The 22,306-nt window shown below is 40.3% G+C and overlaps 2 protein-coding genes across 3 annotated transcripts in view; one reads left to right on the top strand and one right to left on the bottom strand.

The window, feature by feature from the left end:
- SHC4 (SHC adaptor protein 4) overlaps nt 1-22,306 on the bottom strand; it is a 127,637-nt gene that overhangs the window by 38,109 nt on the left and 67,222 nt on the right. For both annotated transcript variants that reach the window (XM_029239131.1, XM_029239132.1), the window contains exons 4-6: nt 20,523-20,642; nt 9,572-9,625; nt 5,890-5,941 (exon numbers count right to left, since the gene is read on the bottom strand). In XM_029239131.1, the coding sequence (XP_029094964.1) occupies nt 5,890-5,941; nt 9,572-9,625; nt 20,523-20,642 (226 nt within the window). The remainder of the gene's footprint in view (nt 1-5,889; nt 5,942-9,571; nt 9,626-20,522; nt 20,643-22,306) is intronic.
- EID1 (EP300 interacting inhibitor of differentiation 1) lies at nt 13,056-14,775 on the top strand. Its single transcript, XM_029239133.1, has 2 exons — nt 13,056-14,007; nt 14,546-14,775. The coding sequence occupies exon 1, from the start codon at nt 13,114-13,116 to the stop codon at nt 13,687-13,689; it is 576 nt and encodes a 191-aa protein (XP_029094966.1). The 5' UTR covers nt 13,056-13,113; the 3' UTR covers nt 13,690-14,007; nt 14,546-14,775.

The following is a 22,306-nucleotide window of genomic DNA, read 5'->3' as shown; positions in this document are numbered from 1 at the left end:
TTTATAGAATAAGGAGTTCACTAAAGAGTCCTAGCCAAGATGGAAAAAGTGGCAGCTTCCCTGCCTTGAATGCACTAATGCTATAAGTGAATCAAGCAGATGGGAGACAGTGGGAGCATTCAGGATTATTAGCATGAAGCCTGGCTCCCCCCTGGCTCTCCTCATCCCTGAGGTCTGGCTCCTGCCTTGACCCATGCACTGAGACACTGTGCTTCCCATGGTGACCAGTGGCCTGTCAACTGCTGGACTGAATGGCATTTTCTACCTCCATTGCCCTTAACTCTTCTTCAGTCTGAGACATTCCCAGGTTCTTCTCCCAGAGAAACTGCTCTTCGTGCATCTTAGCGGATACTCATCTCTTGGTCTTCTCCCACTCCCTGAGACCCTCAGCCTTCTTCTTTCTGGGTTCTTCCTTCAGTGATCTAGCTCACCCTTAGGGCTAAGAAGCTGCAGCTTTTCCAAACCTGCACCTGAAGGCCTGTCTCTCCTCAGGCCCCACAAACCTCTAGGCGTCTCCTTTCTACTGAACATTTTCCCCTGGATGAACCAAACTCACCAGGTAAGTTTACAACATTGCCTTTCTGATTTCACTGTTTTTTGTATTTATTCAAGGAATCATAACATTCTTTTCTTTTTACTAATGTAATAAATATTCATTATAATAGTTTTAGAAAATAGAAAGACTCTAGGAAATAAAAATTACATAAGTCTCACTATCCAGGAATAACTACATACTATTAACATTTTGGCATGTGTCTTTCCAGTCTTCTTTTCTATTACATCTTTATTGGAGTATAATTGCTTTAGTGGTGTGTTAGTTTCTGCTGTATAATACACTGAATCAGCTATATGTATACACATATCCCCGTATCTCCTCCCTCTTGAGCCTCCCTCCCACCCTCCCTATCCCACCCCTCTAGGTGGTCACAAAGCACCGAGCTGATCTCCCTGTGCTATATGGAGCTGCTTCCCACTAGCTATCTATTTTACATTTGGTAGTGTATATATGTCCATGCCACTCTCTCACTTCATCCCAGCTTCCCCTTCCCCTTCCCCCACCTCTGTCCTCAAGTCTGTTTCTCTACGTCTGTGTCTTAATTCCTGTTCTGCCCCTAGGTTCAACAGAACCATTTTTTTTTTAGATTCCATATATATGTGTTAGCATACGGTATTTGTTTTTCTCTTTCTGACTTACTTCACTCTGTATGACAGACTCTAGGTCTATCCACCTCACTACAAATAACTCAATTTCGTTTCTTTTTATGGCTGAGTAATATTCCATTGTATATATGTGCCACATTTGTCTTTCCTATCTTTTTTCCAAAAAGTTACCTGGAATCATACCATACACATTGTTTCATAATCTGCTTTTTGTACTCAGTAACATTAATTGCTGCATGGTAGTGCAGTCTATGGATTCATTTAAATAATTTGCTATTTATGAATACTGAATTTTCTTTTTCCTATTGTATCAATAACACATGACAGTGAGCTTTACTGCTTAATCTTTGTGCATGGCTTATTTCCTTAGAAATGAAGTTGCTGGTTCAAAAGTATTTACCTTTTTTAAAGTTTGATGCAAATTGTCAGTTTGCTCTCTGAAACGTTTGGATCTGCAGTGTTCAAGAGTTCCTACTACTCTAAATCACGTTTTACCTTTTATCAAGACAAAGTATGATATCTAATTATAATTTGTGTTTCTTTGATTACTAGTAAGGTTAAACTTTTTTTTTTAATGTTTCTTGGTGCCTTGTGTGCTCCAGACCTGGAGTCGGTCCAGGTACTTACTAGCTGGGTGAGCTTAGTAAAACCATCTCTTCTCAATTCCAGAGTTTGCTTCTACAAAAAATGAGTAACATTAATACCTACCTCATAGGATCGTTGTGAGGTTGAAATGAGACCATGCAGACTAAATACTCTTGATAATGCCTGGCATGTGGTGAGCACACAGTAAGTAACTTTCTTGTTCCTATTTCTCTATTGGATTGCTTTTCCTATTTGTAAAACTCCCTGTTTCTTTAGTGCACACCACTTCAAATCGCTCAGGACAGTAATAATAATGGCTATCATTTATAGCATACTTATAATGAGCCAGGCACTGAGAGATTTGCATTGCATACAATATCTCATTAAATCCTCAGGATCATCTGATTTCTTTTTTTTTTTTTTTAAATCAATGCTCGTATCTAAATAGCTCCCAAGTACTATTAGTTCACAATTTTGTCCAGACTGTCCCTTCTTCCCCCAGTGCAGTTTAAAGCATCATCACCCCTGCCCAGGACCAATGAGACGTCCTCCAAATTGGACTTTACAATTCCAGATTGCTTTCCTGCCCTCCAATATCACCTTTACAGATACAAAGGCCAGAAAAATTATTATTTTTTAATTTCAGTAGAATGGCAGAAGCCAGGATAATTTTTTATAAAGCTCAAAATCTTCAATAGCTCCCAGTGACCTTTTGGCTGGCATTCAAAGCCTCCACAATCTCCCTACCTTTTCAGCCATGGCTCCCCTACTTCTATTCTTTGCTTTCCCTGCAATCCCACCTTTACCCACCATCCAAACCCACAGCCCCAGGCTCTCACTGCACAGCTCTTCCACCTGCGCCTTTATTCACTTATTGCACAAAGCCTACCTGGGCACCTGCCAGGCTCCAGGCACTATTCCCTATGCTCCTCTACTTCTCCTGCACACCCTACAGCTTCTGTTTCTCTCCCCCGTGATGATGAGCCCATGGTGGCCAGGAATTATTTTTCTCCCACAACAATTACCTCAGCCCATTGTAAATTAGTATGTAATTAATAATTATTTGTGGACTCAAGAGCTGTGTTGGTACCTTTGTACAGAAATTAAAGTCCAGAGGCTCAGGTGAGGGGGAAGGATTTAACACTAGAGGGATGTGCAAGCAGTGGGTATGTCGTGAACAGAGTGGCTTCTCGCAGAAGGCTTCCCAACCAAGATAAACAAGAGAAGGGGTGAGGGGACAAGAAAAGGAGTGATGAGGAGATGCTAACTTTTTTGCCCAAGAAAATCACCGTAGATTTCTAAGTCATCTAGCTACTCAACAGAACTGTTTCCCTAAAGAAGAAAGATGAGAAGAGACTGTAAAGGAAATGATGCTTTCCCCGTATTACCTCAGTTACTCCCCCCAATAACACCAGCAAGTAGATGTTATTTCTCCCACTTAAAGAAACAGAGGTTCAGGACGTGAAACAGCTTGGCTGAGGCCTATGGTGAGATGGGGGAAGAATTATGATTCCCACCCAGACTGTCTGACTCCAGCACCTTTCTTACTTCCTATACATGGGCTGGGGACCAAAAAAAGAAAACAATGAAACCTCTATTTGAACCATTTCTGAATCTATTCTCAACTCTCAAATCCCATCCATGAGCTCAGTCAATAGTTCTCATAAATGCCTTTGCAGAATCCCCAGGCCGGGATCCCCGTGGATCCCCTTCTAGCAACTCAGCTCTGATGAACTACTCGGACACCAGAACAGGAGATTTCAAAGTGAACAAGTTATGGAATTTAAGAAAAAAAAAAAATGTCATGAAGAACCTAGGGGTAAGACAGGAGTAAGACAGGAATAAAGACACAGACCTACTAGAGAATGGACTTGAGGATATGGGGAAGGGGAAGGGTAAGCTGTGACAAAGCGAGAGAGAGGCATGGACATATATACACTACCAAACGTAAGGTAGAGAGCTAGTGGGAAGCAGCTGCATAACACAAGGAGATCAGCTCGGTGCTTTGTGACCGCCTGGAAGGGTGGGATAGGGAGGGTGGGAGGGAGGGAGAGGATATGGGAACATATGTATAACTGATTCACTTTGTTATAAAGCAGAAACTAACACGCCACTGTAAAGCAATTATACTCCAATAAAGATGTTACAAAAAAAAAAAAGTGAACGAGTTGCATCGTATTTGCTCTGCCTCTCGTATTTCACTTAAGCAAGCAGGGAGATTTGCAAGCATGTGGATCCTGCTCACCATTAGCCTCAGCAAGGAGCAGAATCTTTGAACGCCTCCTGCTGTTTACTGAAGAGCAATGACATGCCTGAGATATTCAGTGACTGATGGAAAAGCTACTAAACATCTGGATTTCCTGATCTATTTGCTCTTCCTTTCACCCTGCCCTTTTCAGGTTGAGAGAAAGGGCTTTGTTTTTCAGAGACCTTCCCAAAAATAGCATACTTTTATTCTTTAGGGAAGCTCAGGCCTGATTAAAAGAGGTTGCTCTTCTGGTATCCTTTGTTGTGTTCTGTTCCTACTCCCCCCGTTTCCCCTTCACTAGTTCCTGTCTCTTCTATCTACTCTTTGAGTAATATCCATTCTTTATTATGTAGTTTAGAGTCTATTTTAATGCAGTATTGCACAGTATTTGTCACCTGTTCCTTCTTTCCATCTCATCGAGCCATGTTCTCTTGGCCTGCATTTACTGAGAATCTACTCTGTGCCAGGTCCTATGCCAGCAGCTGGTCCTCATAATTTCATTTCTGACAATCACGATCGCTTCCAGATTGACCTCCCTCCCTCCCTGAATCCATCTACTGCATCCTGCTGCCAAACCAACCTTCCTAAATCTCTGTTTTATAAACAGCCTTCTCCACCCTTTGGCCCATAGGAATAAGTTCCTACTTATTAGCTCTCTCCTATCTGCCCTCTAGATGCCCTTTTGACTTTTTTCTCCTCCAAACACAATCTGCATTCTAGCGTTTTATTCACCTGTCCCCAGTACGCCACGCACATTTCCGCCTCTGTGTCTTTAGAGCTCTTTGAATTTCCAAATTCCACTCCATGTGTACTTAATAAATGTTTGGGGGGCAAACTCTACCCCTGCGGTGACAGGGGATGCTGCTCAATTCATAGGCTCTAATTAAGGAGGAGAAGCAACCTAACACTCATCCCTATGAGGAGTCTGAATGTCCCAGAGTTAGGAATGAGAAGCAACACTCTGCATGTCTGTCTGCAGAGGCTCAATGGCCTAACTTCAGGCCCCTGATCCAAAGTGTGGCTGGAAGGTAAGTTTCTTAGGTAACCTTGCCAAATCCTGGGATAAGACAACTAATCAACTCACTCTTCCATTCGCTCAGTCATTCAACAAAAATAGTTATGGAACATCACCTATGTGCAAGGCATTGTGATGAGTGCTTGGGAAACAACGGTGAATAAGATAAACAGGTTCCTGCCCTCCAGGAGCTTTCAGTAGAAAGGAAAGACACTAAACACATAAACAAGTGAGTAAATAAAATAAAAAAAGTGTGGGATGACTGTCAACAGAAGAGAAATAAAGTATTATGACACAGCAGGGTGGCATATACTACTGGAGATGGTAGTATATGAGTCAAAGAAGGTCTCTCTGAAGAAGAGACATTTAAACTGAGATCCAAAAGATGAGAAAATGCCAGACAGAGTGACATGCCAGGCTCCTGAACAGCAAGTGCACAGGCTCAATGCATATAAACACACACACACACACACACACACACACACACACACACTTGCCAAGGCCACTGCAGGCCAATGACGTCACTGGTTTCGGTCTCAAGGGTAACTCATTTGTCCGCTGGGGATGTGGCAGCCAGCCCCGTCTATTATAACCAAAACAGCTTCTCTTTCGCTTATACAAATAGATGATAAGCCTTTTGGTTTATGGGATGTAAATGGCTCAAATGACTGGTGGGATTTAAATCCCACCTATATACTTTTTCTACTTTGCTCTGGTAGCAGGGCTATTTATTTCAAACTCAGAGTTACTTAATATTTCTAGACCCCAGTAGAGCATTCTAGTGACTCTCATCACTTTGCATATTGAAAATAATTGCTTGTTACTTTTTAAAGTTGGTATATACCAGCTCTTAAGAAAATCTAGAAGTTGCTTTCCATACCTCGTTGATTAACTGGATCTTTAGCTACGTAGGCAACATAGTCTGTAGTATCCTATAAAAAAGGGAAAATGATTGCATTTAAAATGAATGCATTGTTACTGTTGAATGATAAGAGTACATTTAGGATATGATACTCAGGCAAGGACCGATACTAAGGTTTCTGTTTAAAGAGCAAAGGAAAGCCATCCTAGGAGGGAACATAAACAAATATACACTATATATTTAGCAACTGTGTGTGGAGTCCACATTCTCTGCCCCTTGGGGAGAGAATTTGAAGATTAAAAATTTAGAGGCAGACCATGCCACTAAGAACAAAAGAGAATGCAGTAGGGAATATGTTAGGACAAACATTCACAAAAAAATGGTTAGGAACTATAACTCTCCTGTGTTGAAAGTTGAAATACCAGGGGTTACGCAGTCACAAAGGTGTCACAGACTAGGATGTGGCACCATGATTTCCCTGCTGTCCAAACAGATACCACATACATCAGAAAATAAGTTGATTAAAGAGACATGGGTTTTATGGTTGTTAGCTTGCCTGTGTGCAGTGCAACTTACGGAATAAAAGGGCAAAAATACAAGGCACTTATTTGATCAATATATGGAAAGGAGAGATCATTTTTGAGAAAGCGAACCCATGAAAAACCTAAGGAGTTCAAAAAGAGATGTGTTGCAAACTAGTGCTTACCAGTGGAGGAGGGGCAGGTGGGCAATACAGGGGTCAGGGAGTGAGAGGTACAAACTACTGGGTAGGATCAAGGATGTATGGTAAAACATGGGGAATAGGGCCAATATTTTGTAGTAAGTGTAAATGGACTTTACCTTTAAAAATTGTATAAAAATTAAAAACTTTAAAAGAAAGATAATAGCACCATTTAAACTTATGTTAAAAAAAAGAGATGTTGCTGGCTTTGGAAGAACAAATAAACAAAAAGCTACTTGGTAATTCTGACTTTTATTGAAAACAGTATGCTGATGAATAAGATTTTAATAATTAAAGATGCTTTTTGTTATCTCAGTTCTCAGGAAAAAAAATACACACAATGCCATTTGCAGATTGGAAGTATGACTCTCTAGAGGAAAGATGCAGTCAACTGGCAGGAAATAAAAGCCCATGTTTGTAATACCCTCAAGGACAATCACTTAATAACCCACAATGAATCATACAGGAAACGGATCTCAGGGCCAGCATAACTTGCCTTCAGTTACTTTAAAAAATAACACACACCTAAGTAAATCTCTCTTATGCAAAAAGACAAAAGATTTGAAATATCTTATAAATAAATAAGGTCATATCTATGAGCTTTACATTATATAATTTAGAAGCAAAGCCACAACTGCCAGGGGCTTGGCTGCTCATTTTAAAGTTGAAGAGGTGGCATGATGCTAGCTATGTTGTCTGTTATATTAGTTGATGGGAAAGAGGTCATGGGGCCTCTCCAGACCTCAGTTTCCTCATCTTCAAGAGTCTCCAACATTCTCACAGTCCTAAAATTCTATAACTGTAAATATCTAGGAGAATTTAAAGGATGTTAAAAGTAAAGCACAGATGGGGGGGGGGGAATCTAAGAAATATATTTAATTTTGACATACTCATAATGCATTCTTGAGATGAAGAAAGCATATACAGACACAGAAGCGTTACCAAGAACTGCCTTCAGGGCTGAAAGAAGGAAGACAAGTAAACTGTTTATGAGACGAGAGTAAAAGTGAGGGTGAGCAGCGTGGAGAGGTGAGAGGAACACCCAGTATTTTTGAAACTTTGGAGGGACAATGGTAGAAAGAATGGGTACTACACTGGGCCACGGAGACTTCTGGTTGCCTACCCCTTGGACCGTTATCTGACGTGAAGCTGTAAATTATCTCAGTGAGTGTCCTAAGAAAATACAGACATGTGTTAGCAGCAGTGGTGACAGTTATCACTCCGTGCCAGGCACTGTGCTAGCAGTTTACATGCGCCATTCCACTTAATTCTCACAGCACCTGAGGCAAGGGTGATCATTCCCCATTTTACAGATAAGGACCCTGAAGCTTAGAGTCTAAATAAGTCAAGTCTTACTTGACTCCAGAGCCTGGCACTCCACCATTCTACCTCCCTGACCTGAGGGTAGAACTTCACTCGGGGGGCCTCTAATGCCAAGGCTTCTGGTCACTCCAGTTTTCCACTTAAAACCAGCAGGCTCTCTCTCCAGCTGCAGAGAGCACAAGGGTGCCACTCAATTCAGTAGGTACAAACTTTCCCACAGTGGCCACAATTCTTTCCTGTTTGTCTTTGTAGGGGCAGTGCTTTGGTTGGTCAAAAGAAATAAAGAACTGAAGGCACATAAAGACAGTCTAAAAAGAATTAGGATTCTGGAGAACTATGGTAGACACCACGCAGGGCATGCCTAGGGTAAAATAAAGATTTTCATACCAATTCTAAAATGACAGCAATCATTGAAACTTGAAAAGGAAAATTTAGGGCAAACAGCAACAATTATTTTTCACACTACTCTTATAGAACTCATTACTTTAAATTGCTTAAGGAAAGTATTCGAGTTCCTTCATGGATGGTTGAGTTATAATGGGTTAGGAAGAGAAGTAACAGACAATGTGGGCCTTTTCAGACTGGCAGTCAACCCTCTCTGCTACCAAACACATCCTTGGAGTCGCTGTTGAAGCCAGATTACAAGGCCAGATGGAGGGCGGATATGGAGGACCTGGGGATATGGAGGGCCCACAGTAAGTCATATGAAGATTTTTGACTTGGTGGAAGATTGGGGCCCCCAATCCCTGCATTGTTCAAGGGTCAACTCTATATTTCAAGGTACAAGAAAAATGTCACAATGTCACAGAGGAGCAAAACCCTCCTCCTCCTCCCTCAGTTTAAACAGATTCGTTTCTTGGTCAGTCACAGGCTTCCTAGCTTCAGTGACCCTCTCCTTTTGCTCTGGTCCACAGTGGATGCAGTTGGAGGTCAGGGAATGACCCTCCACTCTGCAAAGAAGGCTTGGAGGGACAGCACTGACTCAGTCCCGCACAATTCATGGGAAATGAGCATCACATGGCCTCTTGGTAGGGAGGAACTGCAAGTTTTCTCTCCCCAGCTCAGCGTTCCCTCCATGAGTTTCTGCAAACCTAGTTGCTCGTTTCGGATTAGATTTAGTTGCCTTGGTTGACGGCTAGAATGGCAAATAGGCTTCCCCTTGTATACCAAATCCAGCTGGTTAGTAGGATCTGCCTGGAACTCTGCGCTGAAAAGAATTCTGAGGGAGGACCGGCAAAACACATATGACATGCTTGTTTTTTATGAACTGGATATTATCTACAAGAAGCTTCTCAGATAATAACACAATGGAGTATTATAAATTCATCTACTAATCCAAATACTTAAAAAAAAATCAGTGACAGGAAATATTCTGTCAAAACCAAATTTTTGATTACCAGCTACATGTGGCTATTCACAAACTGTAATAAGATATTTGGAAACGACAGGTAGTGGCTAATATGCTTTACATGGAAGTTCTTTTAACTCTTATAAAAAGAACTTTTTTTTTTTTTTTTATTGCGGTACGCGGGCCTCCCACAGGTGAGGCCCCTCCCGCCGCGGAGCACAGGCTCCAGACGCGCAGGCCCAGCGGCCAACGGCCCACGGGCCCAGCCGCTCCGCGGCACAAAAGAACTTTTATGAATTCATACTTACCGGATCCCCTCCAGAAGCAAATGAAATAGACTGCATATGATGATTTGCAATAATCTGGAAAACATAAACAAATTAAACATGTATAATGCTAGAAACTAATTATACCTAGTTACACACCATCTAACAGTAACGTACATACATTGGCTTGTTTTGCTTTTGCCTGCTCGGCATGCCTTGGGAAACCACTCAATCCACTTTCTATAATAATCTCACTTAGACCATGAGGTTCAGGTGGGTTTGAGATGCCCATCTCACAACCCCTCTCCCTGCATCTGGATACATGATCCAGGCCTAGCCAATCAGAAAACACCATCCCGCTGGATACAGCAAAGTCAATCAACATCTTTGGGGAGGAACTGAGACGAATAATAGAATGCATCTCTCCCTGCCATTTAAGACCTTAGTATAAGCCCAAAGCTTCTAGGAGCCATCTTTTGCTGCCATGTGGGAAAAGCCTGCTGGAAAATGAAGCTTTCCCTCTGGAGAAAAGTCAGAGCTGAGAGTTAAAAACAGTCAAAAGTCAGGGGATAATGTGTGTTTCATCAGTTCAACCAATACATTCCCCCCATCCCTTTATGTTTTTATGTATTTTTTCTATTTTATTTATTTAATTTTATATAAGTTAGTTTGAATTGAGTTTTAGTCATCTGCCACCAAAAGTATTCTTACTAAGGCACTAATATTAAGACTTTCGATATGAAGCAAGACAATCCAAGTGAACTGCGTTAGTTAGCCAAGAAGATTGTCTCTTTTACTTGAGATTCTAGGCTTGCTTATTTGGAAACCACAGTGTAATGACCAACTTGCAGAGATGTATTTGTCATACTGTTTCGAGGGTTCATTAAAACAACGATGCACCAATTGGCTAATCCTGTCTTCAGATTTGCTTAACAGAATCTACTGAAGCTGCTTACATATGATGACCAAGAAATCCTACTCTTAGATGTATATACAAAAGAACTGTGTAAATACATACACCAAAAGATCTTCTCAATAAGGATAATCACTGCCCTGTTCACAATAGCCCCAAACTGGAAACAATCCCAATAATGATCATTGTGGTATTCAAACAAGGGGCTACTACATAGCAACAATATATTTCTTGGGCAAAAAGAAACCTGTCACAAAGATTGTATACTGCACAGTTGAATTTATATCAAGTTCAAAAGCAGCAGGTATTTTATTCTGTTTGCGGTCAGGATAGTGGTGACTTTTGGTGCAAAGGAAGAGAAAGCAAGTGGTTTTCTAGAATCTTGCAAATGGTGTTCCTTGATCTGGGTAGTGGTTATACAAACATGTTCATTTTGTGATAATCAAGCTATACACTTATGATTTGTGCACTACTCTATATTTATGTTTTCTATATTTATGTTTCAGTTTAAAATGATTACTAAAAACAAAATCAATATACAGATTTCAATGTCATTCCCATGTATTAGCAATAGCCAATTTGACACTGCATGGGGGAGAGGGGGAAGGTACATTTTACAAGAGAACCTAAGTATAAAACTAATAAGAATCACATAAGACTTTTTGGAAAACTTCATTGAAGGGTACAAATAAGACCTGAACAAGTAGAAAGACATATATCACCTTTATGGATGAGAAGACAATACCGTAAAGATGTCAATTCTCCCCCAATTTAATCTATAAATTCCATGCAATTCCAATAAAAATTCCACCAATGCCATTCAGGAAACTTTTCAAACTACTTCTAAAATTCACACTGGAAGAATAAATGTGCAAGAAGAGCTAAGGCAATTTTTTTAAAGAACAAAGAGACAAGATTTTCCTTATTATTAAGACATATTATAAAACTATAGAAATTCATTAGACTACAAAGTCTAAAAACAGATTGACACTTTTGTGGTTTTTTAGTCTATGATAGATGTGGCACCAAATAGCAGACAAAAGGACAAGTGATTAAATTAGCGGAGGTGGCTGAATTAGCTACATATATGAAAAAAATATATAAATAAATCCTGTCCTCATGCTATTTATAAATAAATGTTCGATCCATAAAAGATCTATACAAACATTAGAAGACAGATAAAAGACTATGCTTATGATTTCTGAGGTAGGTAAATCCATCTTAATAGAAAGAAAAAGACAGGAAAGAAACCCTTAGATTTGATTGCATGAAAACCCATTTTTAAACTTTTGTATAAGACCCCCAAAACAAGAAACAAGAGGGAGAATGTATTTGTAACATGTGAAACAAAGTATTCATATACAGAGTTTATAAGAAAGTCCTATATCAATAAGAAAAAGAAATAAACCCAAAATAAGACCATTTAATTTTCAGAGGTAATATTGATAGAAATGTTCGATAAACATATTGAAAGATAATCTCCAATAAATTAAGGCTATAAAAAATAAAACAAGACGGCATTAAATGGATAAAATTGTTAAAGTTCAACAAAATCATGTCTGGTAATGGTGTGGATATTCTCAGACACCGCTGGCTAGAGCTTAAATTTGTACAGCAACTTTGAGAGCAATTTGACATTCACTAAAAACCAAAGTATGCATACCCCAAAATTCCACCTTTGCACTTCTAGGTTTTTATTCTAGAAAAATACTGGCACATGTGGATGTTCAATTACGCATAGTTTATAATATCAAAATACAGAAAGTTACTTGTGCATAGTTAGGTCAACTACAGTATAGCTATACAAATAGAATAGTATGAAAAAATATATGTCTATGTATACTAACAGGTAAATCTTCAAGACATTGATGAGGGTTTTTTGTTTGCTTATTTTGTCAGTTGAAGACAATTATGTAAGACACGTAAAAAAAATAAGATTTTTTTCCACGAGGACATAAAGATTCATGTAAAAGTAAAGAAAAAGGGTTTAAAGAATACACACCAAACTGGTAACAGTGTACCTTTATCTCCTGCGAAATGCAATGGGACTATGTATTTCTTGTCTGTTTTTTTAAAGAACACCGATAATATGCTTATTTGTGAATTTAACTTTTTTTAAAATGAGAAAAACAGGAGAGATGAATGGATAAATTCTAAATATGTTGATCTGCGGTTGAGAACGTGTGGTTTGGAAGTGCGGATTTAGCGGTCATTAGCGCACAGATAAAAGACAGATAAAACCGAGGAAGAGACGCGACTGCCTGGGGATGGGGGATAGAATAGGCGCAGAAAGAGGGAGAGAAAGGAGGGGGGCGATGAGGGAGGAGGAGTACGGGGTCTTACAGAGCCATGTATTTTCAAGCTTATCGCAGCGTAAGCAGCAGAACGGTTAGGTAAGGCAGTGGTCAAGCAATGCTCTTGCACGTACAGCATCTAGGTCTGAAGTTCGAACGCACGGAAAGCCAACCAGCGAGCCCCGGGAACATTCCCGGGGTGGAACTGCGAGCTGCCGGCCCCCAATCAGCGCTCCGAGGGGTAGGCGGTGTCTGGGGGTCGCGCACACGCACAAGGTCACGCAAGCGCACGGTGCTTGCGCAAGCGCAGAACCTCACGGCCGCGTAGCTCCGATCTTGCCGAAAACGCCTTGCGGAGAGGTTGAGCCGCTTGCACAATGTCTGAAATGAACGAGCTGTCCGAGCTCTATGAGGAAAGCAATGACCTACAGATGGATGTGATGCCTGGCGAGAGTGACCTTCCGCAGATGGAGGTAGGCGGCGGGAGCCGGGAGCCATCCCTGAACCCCTCCCGCGCCGGGGCCCAGCCACAGCTGGAGGAGGAAGGCCCGATGGAGGAGGAGGCCGCCCAACCAATGGCGGAGCCGCTGGGGCAGCGAGGCCTCGCTAGCCGGCCCGGCCCTGGGGAGCAGCCAGGCCAGATCGCGGGCCCTGATTTCGAGAGCGAGGACGAGGGCGAGGAATTCGATGACTGGGAGGACGACTACGACTATCCGGAAGAGGAGCAGCTGAGTGGTGCAGGCTACAGAGTATCAGCGGCCCTTGAAGAAGCCAACAAGATGTTTTTGAGAACCTCCAGAGCAAGAGAAGCAGCTCTGGATGGCGGGTTTCAGATGCATTATGAGAAGACCCCGTTTGATCAGTTGGCTTTTATCGAAGAGCTTTTTTCACTCATGGTTGTCAATCGTCTGACCGAAGAGCTCGGCTGTGATGAGATTATTGATAGAGAGTAGTTAAACGCTGTGAAGAGAGGAGGAAACTACTTGAGGAGAGACCTGGCATTCCACTGTCTCTTGGGTTCATTCCAAATAGTTCCGTGCCAATGAAAAACTTGGTCTTCAAAAAAAAAAATTTTTTTTTTTTGTAGAATAAAGTAGCGACTGCACAGTTATGAAAAAGGAAATTGTTAAAGAAAAAGGATCTAAATACTGTTGAAACCTGTCTTCAAGAATGTCCTGAAACATTTATGGCTTTGACTTTGTTATTGATCCAGATTTAATTTCCTTGCATTGAGGAAAATACATGTTCCTGTAAGGGATGGCTTTGCAAGAGTAAGTCATGACCAAGATAGACTGCCAGTACAAGAGCCCACTGATATTAATTATATGAGGAAAAGTAACTAATTTATCCAGCTTAGGACATGAGATGTTTTTTGAGTTATTTGGACTGAAAGCATATTGAGAAAACTGTCAGGTTCCATTTTGTGATCTATCCAAGCCGTGGTTATCAAAAGCTAAATTTTTAGTGTAAAATAAATCGAGTATTCTTCAGTATCCCGAAAGGATAATCAAACCCCAAAAGAAATATGTATCATGTGTGCTATATCTTAAAATGTGTTTCCAAGAGCATCTGAGATTTTGTTTGTACATGTATCTTGATCATTTTTAAAGCTACTGTAATCTTTAATTCAAGAAAATTCATTGTCTTGAACATTTTTAAAAGTCAAAAATTAAGATGTCCTTAATAATTAAGTTTCAAATGTAGACATCAATGTGTATGTGAAAGTACAAAGAAAACACTATTTCTAACATCCGTATATACTAGAGAAATATTGTGTTTTACTTGCTCTCTGTTTTTCATTTTTTACAGGCAAAAGACTCTGGTTGAACTTCATAATGTAAGAACTGTTAAGTGAAAATTGTCCAGTAAAAGGAAAGCCCTACACCTAAAAAAGACTTCATGAACAACCCTTAAAGGTTTTAAACCTGCCCAGAAATCCACCTCGGTATCTGAAGTTTCCCTCTGTCTCCTCCTCTAATTAAGCTTGTTAGTGGTTATGCACCAGCATTGAGGATAATAAAAATTTCTTGTTCTGTGTATTTTGTTTGGCTAATGGTATTGCATACATACTTTCTCTAATACTACTTTTTATTGTGTTATACTGGTTTTATTGTATGATTGCAATCACTTTATGATTTAAACTTAATGACTATAAGGGAACGTGCTCCAGCTTCAAATACCGGATTACAAATTAATTTGTGGAAATTAAACTTAGTAAATTCCTATAAGAGAATTTGCCAACCTGGGAAAAACTGCCAAATCAATAAGGATGTTACTGTGGTTCTTAAGATGTTGATGTTCTGTGTGAATAATAATTAGTCAGGAGTCTGTGCCCAGTAAAACTGAATATACCAACAGGTCTTAGGATCAGTACAAAGGTACCAGATGTTTTTGCTCCATTATGGCAGTAAAGGACACATCCAATACAGCAGGACAACTTGGAGCCTTATTTATGTTAACAGTCATCCTGTCTTTTAGGGAGGGGTGTTCTTTTCTGTAAAATATAGGACTGACAGGCTTCCCTGGTGGCGCAGTGGTTGAGAGTCCGCCTGCCAATGCAGGGGACACGGGTTCGTGCCCCGGTCTGGGAAGATCCCACATGCCGTGGAGCGGCTGGGCCCGTGAGCCATGGCTGCTGAGCCTGCGTGTCCGGAGCCTGTGCTCCGCAACGGGAGAGGCCACAGCAGTGAGAGGCCCGCATACTGCAAAAAAAAAAAAAAAAATAGCACTGACAAGGATGATCATAATTCACACATGAGCTTGGCGGGGAGAGGTGAGATAGATGGGCGAACACTAGATAGAAGGTTAAGTGTTGGCACTTAAAACATCTTAATCCTGCTTCCTCTCACACGGCTCACTTCTTTCATTGCATTTTCAAACAGCTTGTAGATGCAGTTATGAGTCTGGATACATAACTGCTTGTGTGATGTGAATTAACAGGACTCTGGACAAAAAATTAAAAGGGTGCCAGTACACATGAACTGACTAGTTGCATTTACCTCCAGATAAAGATGACGGGAAATAGGTTCAGAAAAAAACAGATCTACAAACCAGGAAGTGTAATTCTCTTTCTCTTAGGGATCAAGTAGGGAGCAAGAGGAGGGGGAAAGAAAACCACTCCCTGTTGGGTTTGAAGGCTCATTTTGGGGAGAAAGACCTGGACTCTCTAACTCCTGATGGTTGGTTTGTTGGTCTTAAAACTAGGCAGGGGGCTTCCCTGGTGGTGCAGTGGTTGAGAGTCCGCCTGCCGATGCAGGGGACGCGGGTTTGTGCCCAGGTCTGGGAAGATCCCACATGCCACGGAGCAGCTGGGCCCGTAAGTCATGGCCGCTGAGCCTGCGCGTCCGGAGCCTGTGCTCCACAACGGGAGAGGCCACAACAGTGAGAGGCCCGCGTACCGCAAAAAAAACAAACTAGGCGATAACCTGAGAGACCGCTGAAATTAATACTTGTTAATATTTACTAGAGGTAGAAAATGGTAACATTTTTAAATGTTACAGTTAAATCACAGACTGGAACCAGCCTACCTGATTCAAATCTGGGCTCCACTGCTTATAGCTCTGTAACTGAGTAGATTAATCTCTCTGCCTCAGGATCCTGAACTGAAAATAAGGATAATTGGATGAATCTTATACATTGTGAGGATTAACTGAAGATATACACACATCTATATAAACAGATAAACTAAAGAAAGGAGTTCTGGGGACGTTGTAATCCTGATTCTTTGATGGGGGGAGAGGATGGGGATGTGGAATGGGGAGAGTTAACTTAAACTTATGAGTGTGTAGTGTGATTTGTGCAGAGCTTTCTAGGTCTATCCATAGTTACTTTAAATGTTTGCTTAGATCAGATGCCCCACATTGGCTCATCTCAAGAACGCCTCTATTTTGTTTGGCTCATGCTTATAATTTTAATTTCTTAATTAAAGACCAACATCTCATAATCCAGAGAGAGCAGCAAAACTCCCAGATTTCCATCTTCTTTTTTTTTTTCCCCAAAAGTGGAAGACCTGGCAGCCCTTGACCTATAGTCCCAGCGGAAGCATCTGATGTTCCCCAGTGTTGTCTCCCCAACATGGAGACCAAGTAGCACTCATCATTTATCACTGTGCTCGCACCATTGTGTGTTCATGAACCTGGACAGTTTGCATTACCTGCCTGGCCTCTGTAGGTGTTTGAATTGCTTCTCCTCTTGGAGATTAAAGGATGTCTCCATTTTCTGCCCGTTTTACCTTATCTCTTTAGTACCCGTCTCAATTTCAGTAGCTGTTAGAGTCGATGATAGGAGTGTAGAAACGAGTAGAGAAATAGTGGGAGTAGGAGCTACTCAGACTGACATTTTTGCTTAACGCCTTATTAAAGTATGTCAAGGAAGTCTGTTGCTTGAATTTTTTTTTTTTTTTTTTGCGGTACGCGGGCCTCTCACTGTTGTGGCCTCTCCCGTTGCGGAGCACAGGCTACGGACGCACAGGCTCAGCGGCCATGGCTCACGGGCTGGATCTTCCCAGACCGGGGCGCGAACCTGTGTCCCCTGCATCAGCAGGCGGACTCTCAACCACTGCGCCACCAGGGAAGCCCTGTTGCTTGAATTTTTAAGACAAGGACTATATAAAAACCCCTATAACTTGCTTTTGCAAAATATATTTTCCCATCCCCAAATATGGTAAGTTTTAAAAATTGCAAGCATTGCATGTTTGCATGTTTAATATCTTATTTTCTGCCTCTGAGGTTCTGTGAGACATTTTCTGGGAGTGAATGGTTACATTCTTGATGTTCTCAGTGACTGAAGATAAATGTGAACCATCTGACCCATAAATGCTCTGTCATCTATGAATGTATCTATAAACTTGAAGCTGTTCATGTTTTCAGTCCAAAGTACATCTCTGAAGTTAAGGGTGAGGGGAGAATACTTGTATTTATCTTAGAACTTCAGAGGCTAGTTTTCTTTAAGGAAAATTTAATTGATAAATCATTTTCTCATGCTACATCCACACGGTCACTTCTCTGCTGCCTTTATCCCTTGGACATTTTAGCTGTCCTTTTGAAGGAACGTATAAAGCTTATTGAGTTTAAGCATCTAGAGCGGCACATCTTTTTTACACCCCAAACCCCATCCCCGTGGCCATTCTCCCCAGGTCTGCAGAATAGTTCAAAGTTATTTTTAAAAATCAGCCCCTGGGTCTAATATCAGTGAGATCCTAACTTTGGTCCCCACTCCAGCGGTGGGCTGAACACAGCCCATTCGATGCCACCAGTGCAGAAAAGATGTGAGCCACTCCCCAAAGCAGCTCTTTGCTGTAACTACTGGTCATGGAAGCCACCCATGCCCACTGTCCCTCCTTTTATTCGCCTGAAAGACTATGGACGTGTGGCAATACCAGCTCTAACTGCAGTGGCCTGGAAGAGGGTAGCGGAGGGGAAAGAGATTTTGAGAATAACGTGCCCTCCACCATACACACCACAACCCTCTTCTTCCTAAATTCCCAATTCACTTCAGTCACCCATGGAAAGAGCCATTTTTAAAAATGCTCATTCAATTCTGCACAGCTGTCATCATGATGGCTCTCGCTTTGCCTACTCTTCCTCCCCTACAAAACTCAGATAATTCAAGGGTTCCTATACTCAATGAAATCCTATAACTAAAAGAGTTGAGCATCCCTGGTACCATCCACATGGGTGAAAACTAAAAATAAATTTTACATCCACAAATGTCTTGAGGGCAAAGCATCCGAAGGACAATTAATGTTTCACCTTCCACCCAGATTGGCTGCATCTTCCAAGTACAGCCCCATATGTTCTGCTGTCAGATATCAATGGTATCATCTCTCTTGGATAACCAATCTTGATTCAACCAGACAGGAATCTATTTAAAATTGTTTCATATTAAACATTTTCCTCTATGGTGCTTTATACTACTGTGTAAGCAATGTATTTTATTCTGCTTTTGAATTTAGAAAATAAAGAAAACCTCAAAACCACAAGTGAAACAGAGTCACAGATGTAGAAAACAAACATGGTTACTAGGGGTGGGGGGAAGCGGGGTTGGGGAGATTGGGATTGACATATACACACTACTATATATAAAATAGATAACTAATAAGGACCTACTATACAAAACAGGGAGGCTTCCCTGGTGGCACAGTGGTTAAGAATCCACCTGCCAATGCAGGGTACACGGGTTCGAGCCCTCGTCAGGGAAGATCACACATGCCGTGGAGCAACTAAGCCCGTGAGCCAGAACTATGAGCCCATGTTGCTAGAGCCTGTGCTCCGCAACAAGAGAAGCCACCACAATGAGAAGCCTACACACCGCAAGGAAGAATAGTCCCGCTCGCCGCAACTAGAGAAAGCCTGCGTGCAGCAACGAAGACCCAACGCAGCCAAAAATAAATGAATGAATAAATAAATAAATAAATTATATAGCACTCTTCTCAATATTCTGTATATGACCTATATGGGAATAGAATCTAAAAAAGAGTGGCTCTATGTATATGCATAACTGATTCACTTTGCTATACAGCAGAAAGTAACACAACATTGTAAATCAACTATACTCCAAGAAAAATTTTTAAAAAAAAACTGCAAGTGAATTTTTTGGTAAAAAATGGAAATCAAAATGTTTATAACTGTACTTATATGTTACTGACAATTTTATAATTTTACATATTACAATATGCTTTCCCTGCTAAGTACTGAGTATATGAAAAGGCCTCAAGGAAAAATGCACCATGCAACGGGCACTGTGCTGAGTGATTTACATCCAGTGATTTACATGATCTTACTTAATCCTCTAAATAACCCAAAAAGACACATACTGTTGCTAAGACCATCTTCTCAGAAACTCTATGTTTAAGACTATAATCCTCATTTCACTGATGATGAAAATTGAGTGGTAGGGTAACTTGCTTGTTAGTGGCAAAGCCAGGCTTTCAACCTACATGTGACCTCAAAGCCTCTTACTGTTTTTATCACTGACAAGTACACGTTAAACCTTGCGTGAGCCCTGATCAATAACACTCCACACAGTAAAAACTTAAATACTAAGAACCTCAAATCACTACATATTAGACAAAGAAAAATTAGACTCTAACATACATAACTAACCTGATATAAGGAATTTAGTTTAAAAAATAAGTCAAAAAAGAGTGTCCTAGTTTAAAGTACGTATTTAGCGCAATGCCTGTATATCTTTTATATTTGCTTCAACAATGCTGTTCTTTGAGAAATAATGTTTATAGTGAGAACTCAGGCACACCATAGAATCATAAATCATCAAAGATGAAAAAGTTGTTTACACAATAACATTTGAGAAGGCTTTTCAATCTTAAGGGTTGGAAGAAAATGTTTTCTGCTTAAATTTCGGTTAGCTAGAACATTGACCCTAACATCACCCTTCCCCTCTGTCCTTCATGTGCATCCCCAGTGCAACACACAGTCTGTTAGTTCTGATGATGGAATTTCTTTCCCTTTGGAGAGGGGTAGCGGAGAGTAATAAATGACTGACTCAAGTATATTCCAAATGGTACTTAATATGTTCTTTGCACCTTAGTTCTTATTACAAAGCCGATAGGTAGGGGCAAGTATGTAGACAGTTAAATGCCCCAGTGATGGGTTAGTAATACTGTTGTCCTAATTATTGCTACACATAAATCCTTGGAAGATTTTTTTCCCTCATGTCTTATTAAGTTTTAGGCACACTGTCTGAAACTTTATTCTCTTCATTATGCCCAGACTGTTCTAGAAAAATAGATGATATATTAAACTATAAGTGACATTCATGATCTTACCTGTTGGTTGTCAAGATTCATCAATGTGAGGCTGCATGTTGAGATGGTCAGTTTTATATTCATTCCCGAAAACTGAAGATTACTTTTGCCAAGAACTGTTGATAGGAACTTAGCTGGAGGCTTTAAAAATAACATAACAACACTCTGTAAGTTATGGATTTTGTTACAGAATGAATATTTATGTTTTTTAAATGTTAAAAATGAAACCAAAAGTTGGTTCTTCAAAAAGATCAACAAAATTGACAAACCTTTAGCTAGATAAACTAAGAAAAAAAGAGAGAAGACTCAAATTAGTAAGATGAGAAATGAGAGTGGGGTCATTACTACCAATTCAACAGAAGTAAAAGGATTATGAGAATACTATGAACAGTTGTATGTCAACACACTGGATTACCTAGATGAAATGGACAAATTCCTAGAAACATAAAAGCTACCAAGACTAAATCATGAAGAAATAGAAAATCTGTGTAGACCTATAACTAGTCAGAAGGAAGGAAGGAAGGGAAAATAACAAGTGTTAGCAAGGATGTGGAGAAACTGAAACCCTTGTACACTATTTGTAGGAATGTACAATGGTACAACAGCTATGGAAAACAGTACAGCAGCTCCTCAAAAAATTAAAACTAGAATTACCATATGATCCAGCAATTTCTACTTTTTGTTATATACCCAAAAGAACTGAAAGCAAGGACTTGAAGAGATATTTGTACATCCATGTTCATAGCAGCATTATTTACAATAGTTAAAACATGGAAGTAACCCAAGTGTCCATCAACAGATAAATGGAAAGCAAAATGTGATATATACATACAATGAAATATTTATTCAGTCTTAGTAAGGAAGGAAGTTTTGACATGTGCTACAGCATGGATGAACCTTGAGGACATTATGTGAAGTAATGTGAAATAAGCCAGTCATAATAAGACAAATACTGTATGATTCCACTTATATGAGATACTTAGAGTAGCCAAAATCATAGAGACAGAAAGTAGAATGGGGGTTGCCAGGGGCTGGAGGGGGGTGGGAATGGGAAGTTGTTTTTTAATGAGTATAAACTTTCTGTTTTACAAGATAAAAAAAGAGTTACGGGACTATCCCTAATAAATTGTTTAACTAGATTGTGTAAAGTAACTTCATTGCTTAATATGAAATTTCGAAGTTAAAGCTTGGGGGAAATGGGCTTTATAGAAGCAAACAATTCTAAGTATATTCTGTTCTTCAAATAAATTACTTTATTTCTTTAAAAAAAAAGAGTTATGGGGATAGATGGGGGTGATGATTGAACAACAGTATGAATGTACTTAATATCCCTGAACTATACCCTTAGAAATGGTTCCAATGGTAGATTTTATGTTATGTGTATTTTACCACAATTTTTCAAGTTGGGAGGAAAAAGAATATAAAAAATATAAAGTGCATGGAAGAGTCCCTGGCATGTATTAAGTACTCAATAAAAAAACTAGCTATCAAAGGGAATTAGCTCAAAAATTTCTTTTTTTTTTTACTTCTTTACATGTGTACTTTCTGGAAAGATGATAGCCTGGTTTGCTTTTGTTTTATTTTGTTTTGGAGTGTGGACTCCCACTACTCCTGAAATGAGAAAGTCTTAAGTGAATAAGCCTGTTTGTTGGGATCTTCCAGTCGGAACCTCCTATTCACAGAGGTTATGAGAGGCAGGAGGAGGCTAGAGGCTACAAACAGACCATCGGTTCTGTCAGAGAAACTAGAAATGGGAGTTCTAGTAGAATTCAAGAGCCATTCTTCAGAGTTTCCCAGATCATGTG

The sequence above is a fragment of the Monodon monoceros genome, unplaced genomic scaffold (assembly GCF_005190385.1).
Source record: "Monodon monoceros isolate NGI ecotype Baffin Bay Population unplaced genomic scaffold, NGI_Narwhal_1 Super_Scaffold_21, whole genome shotgun sequence".
In the NCBI taxonomy this organism is placed as follows: domain Eukaryota; kingdom Metazoa; phylum Chordata; class Mammalia; order Artiodactyla; family Monodontidae; genus Monodon; species Monodon monoceros.
The sequence above is the reverse complement of the archived record's forward strand: the minus strand, read 5'-3'. Positions and strand labels throughout refer to the sequence as shown.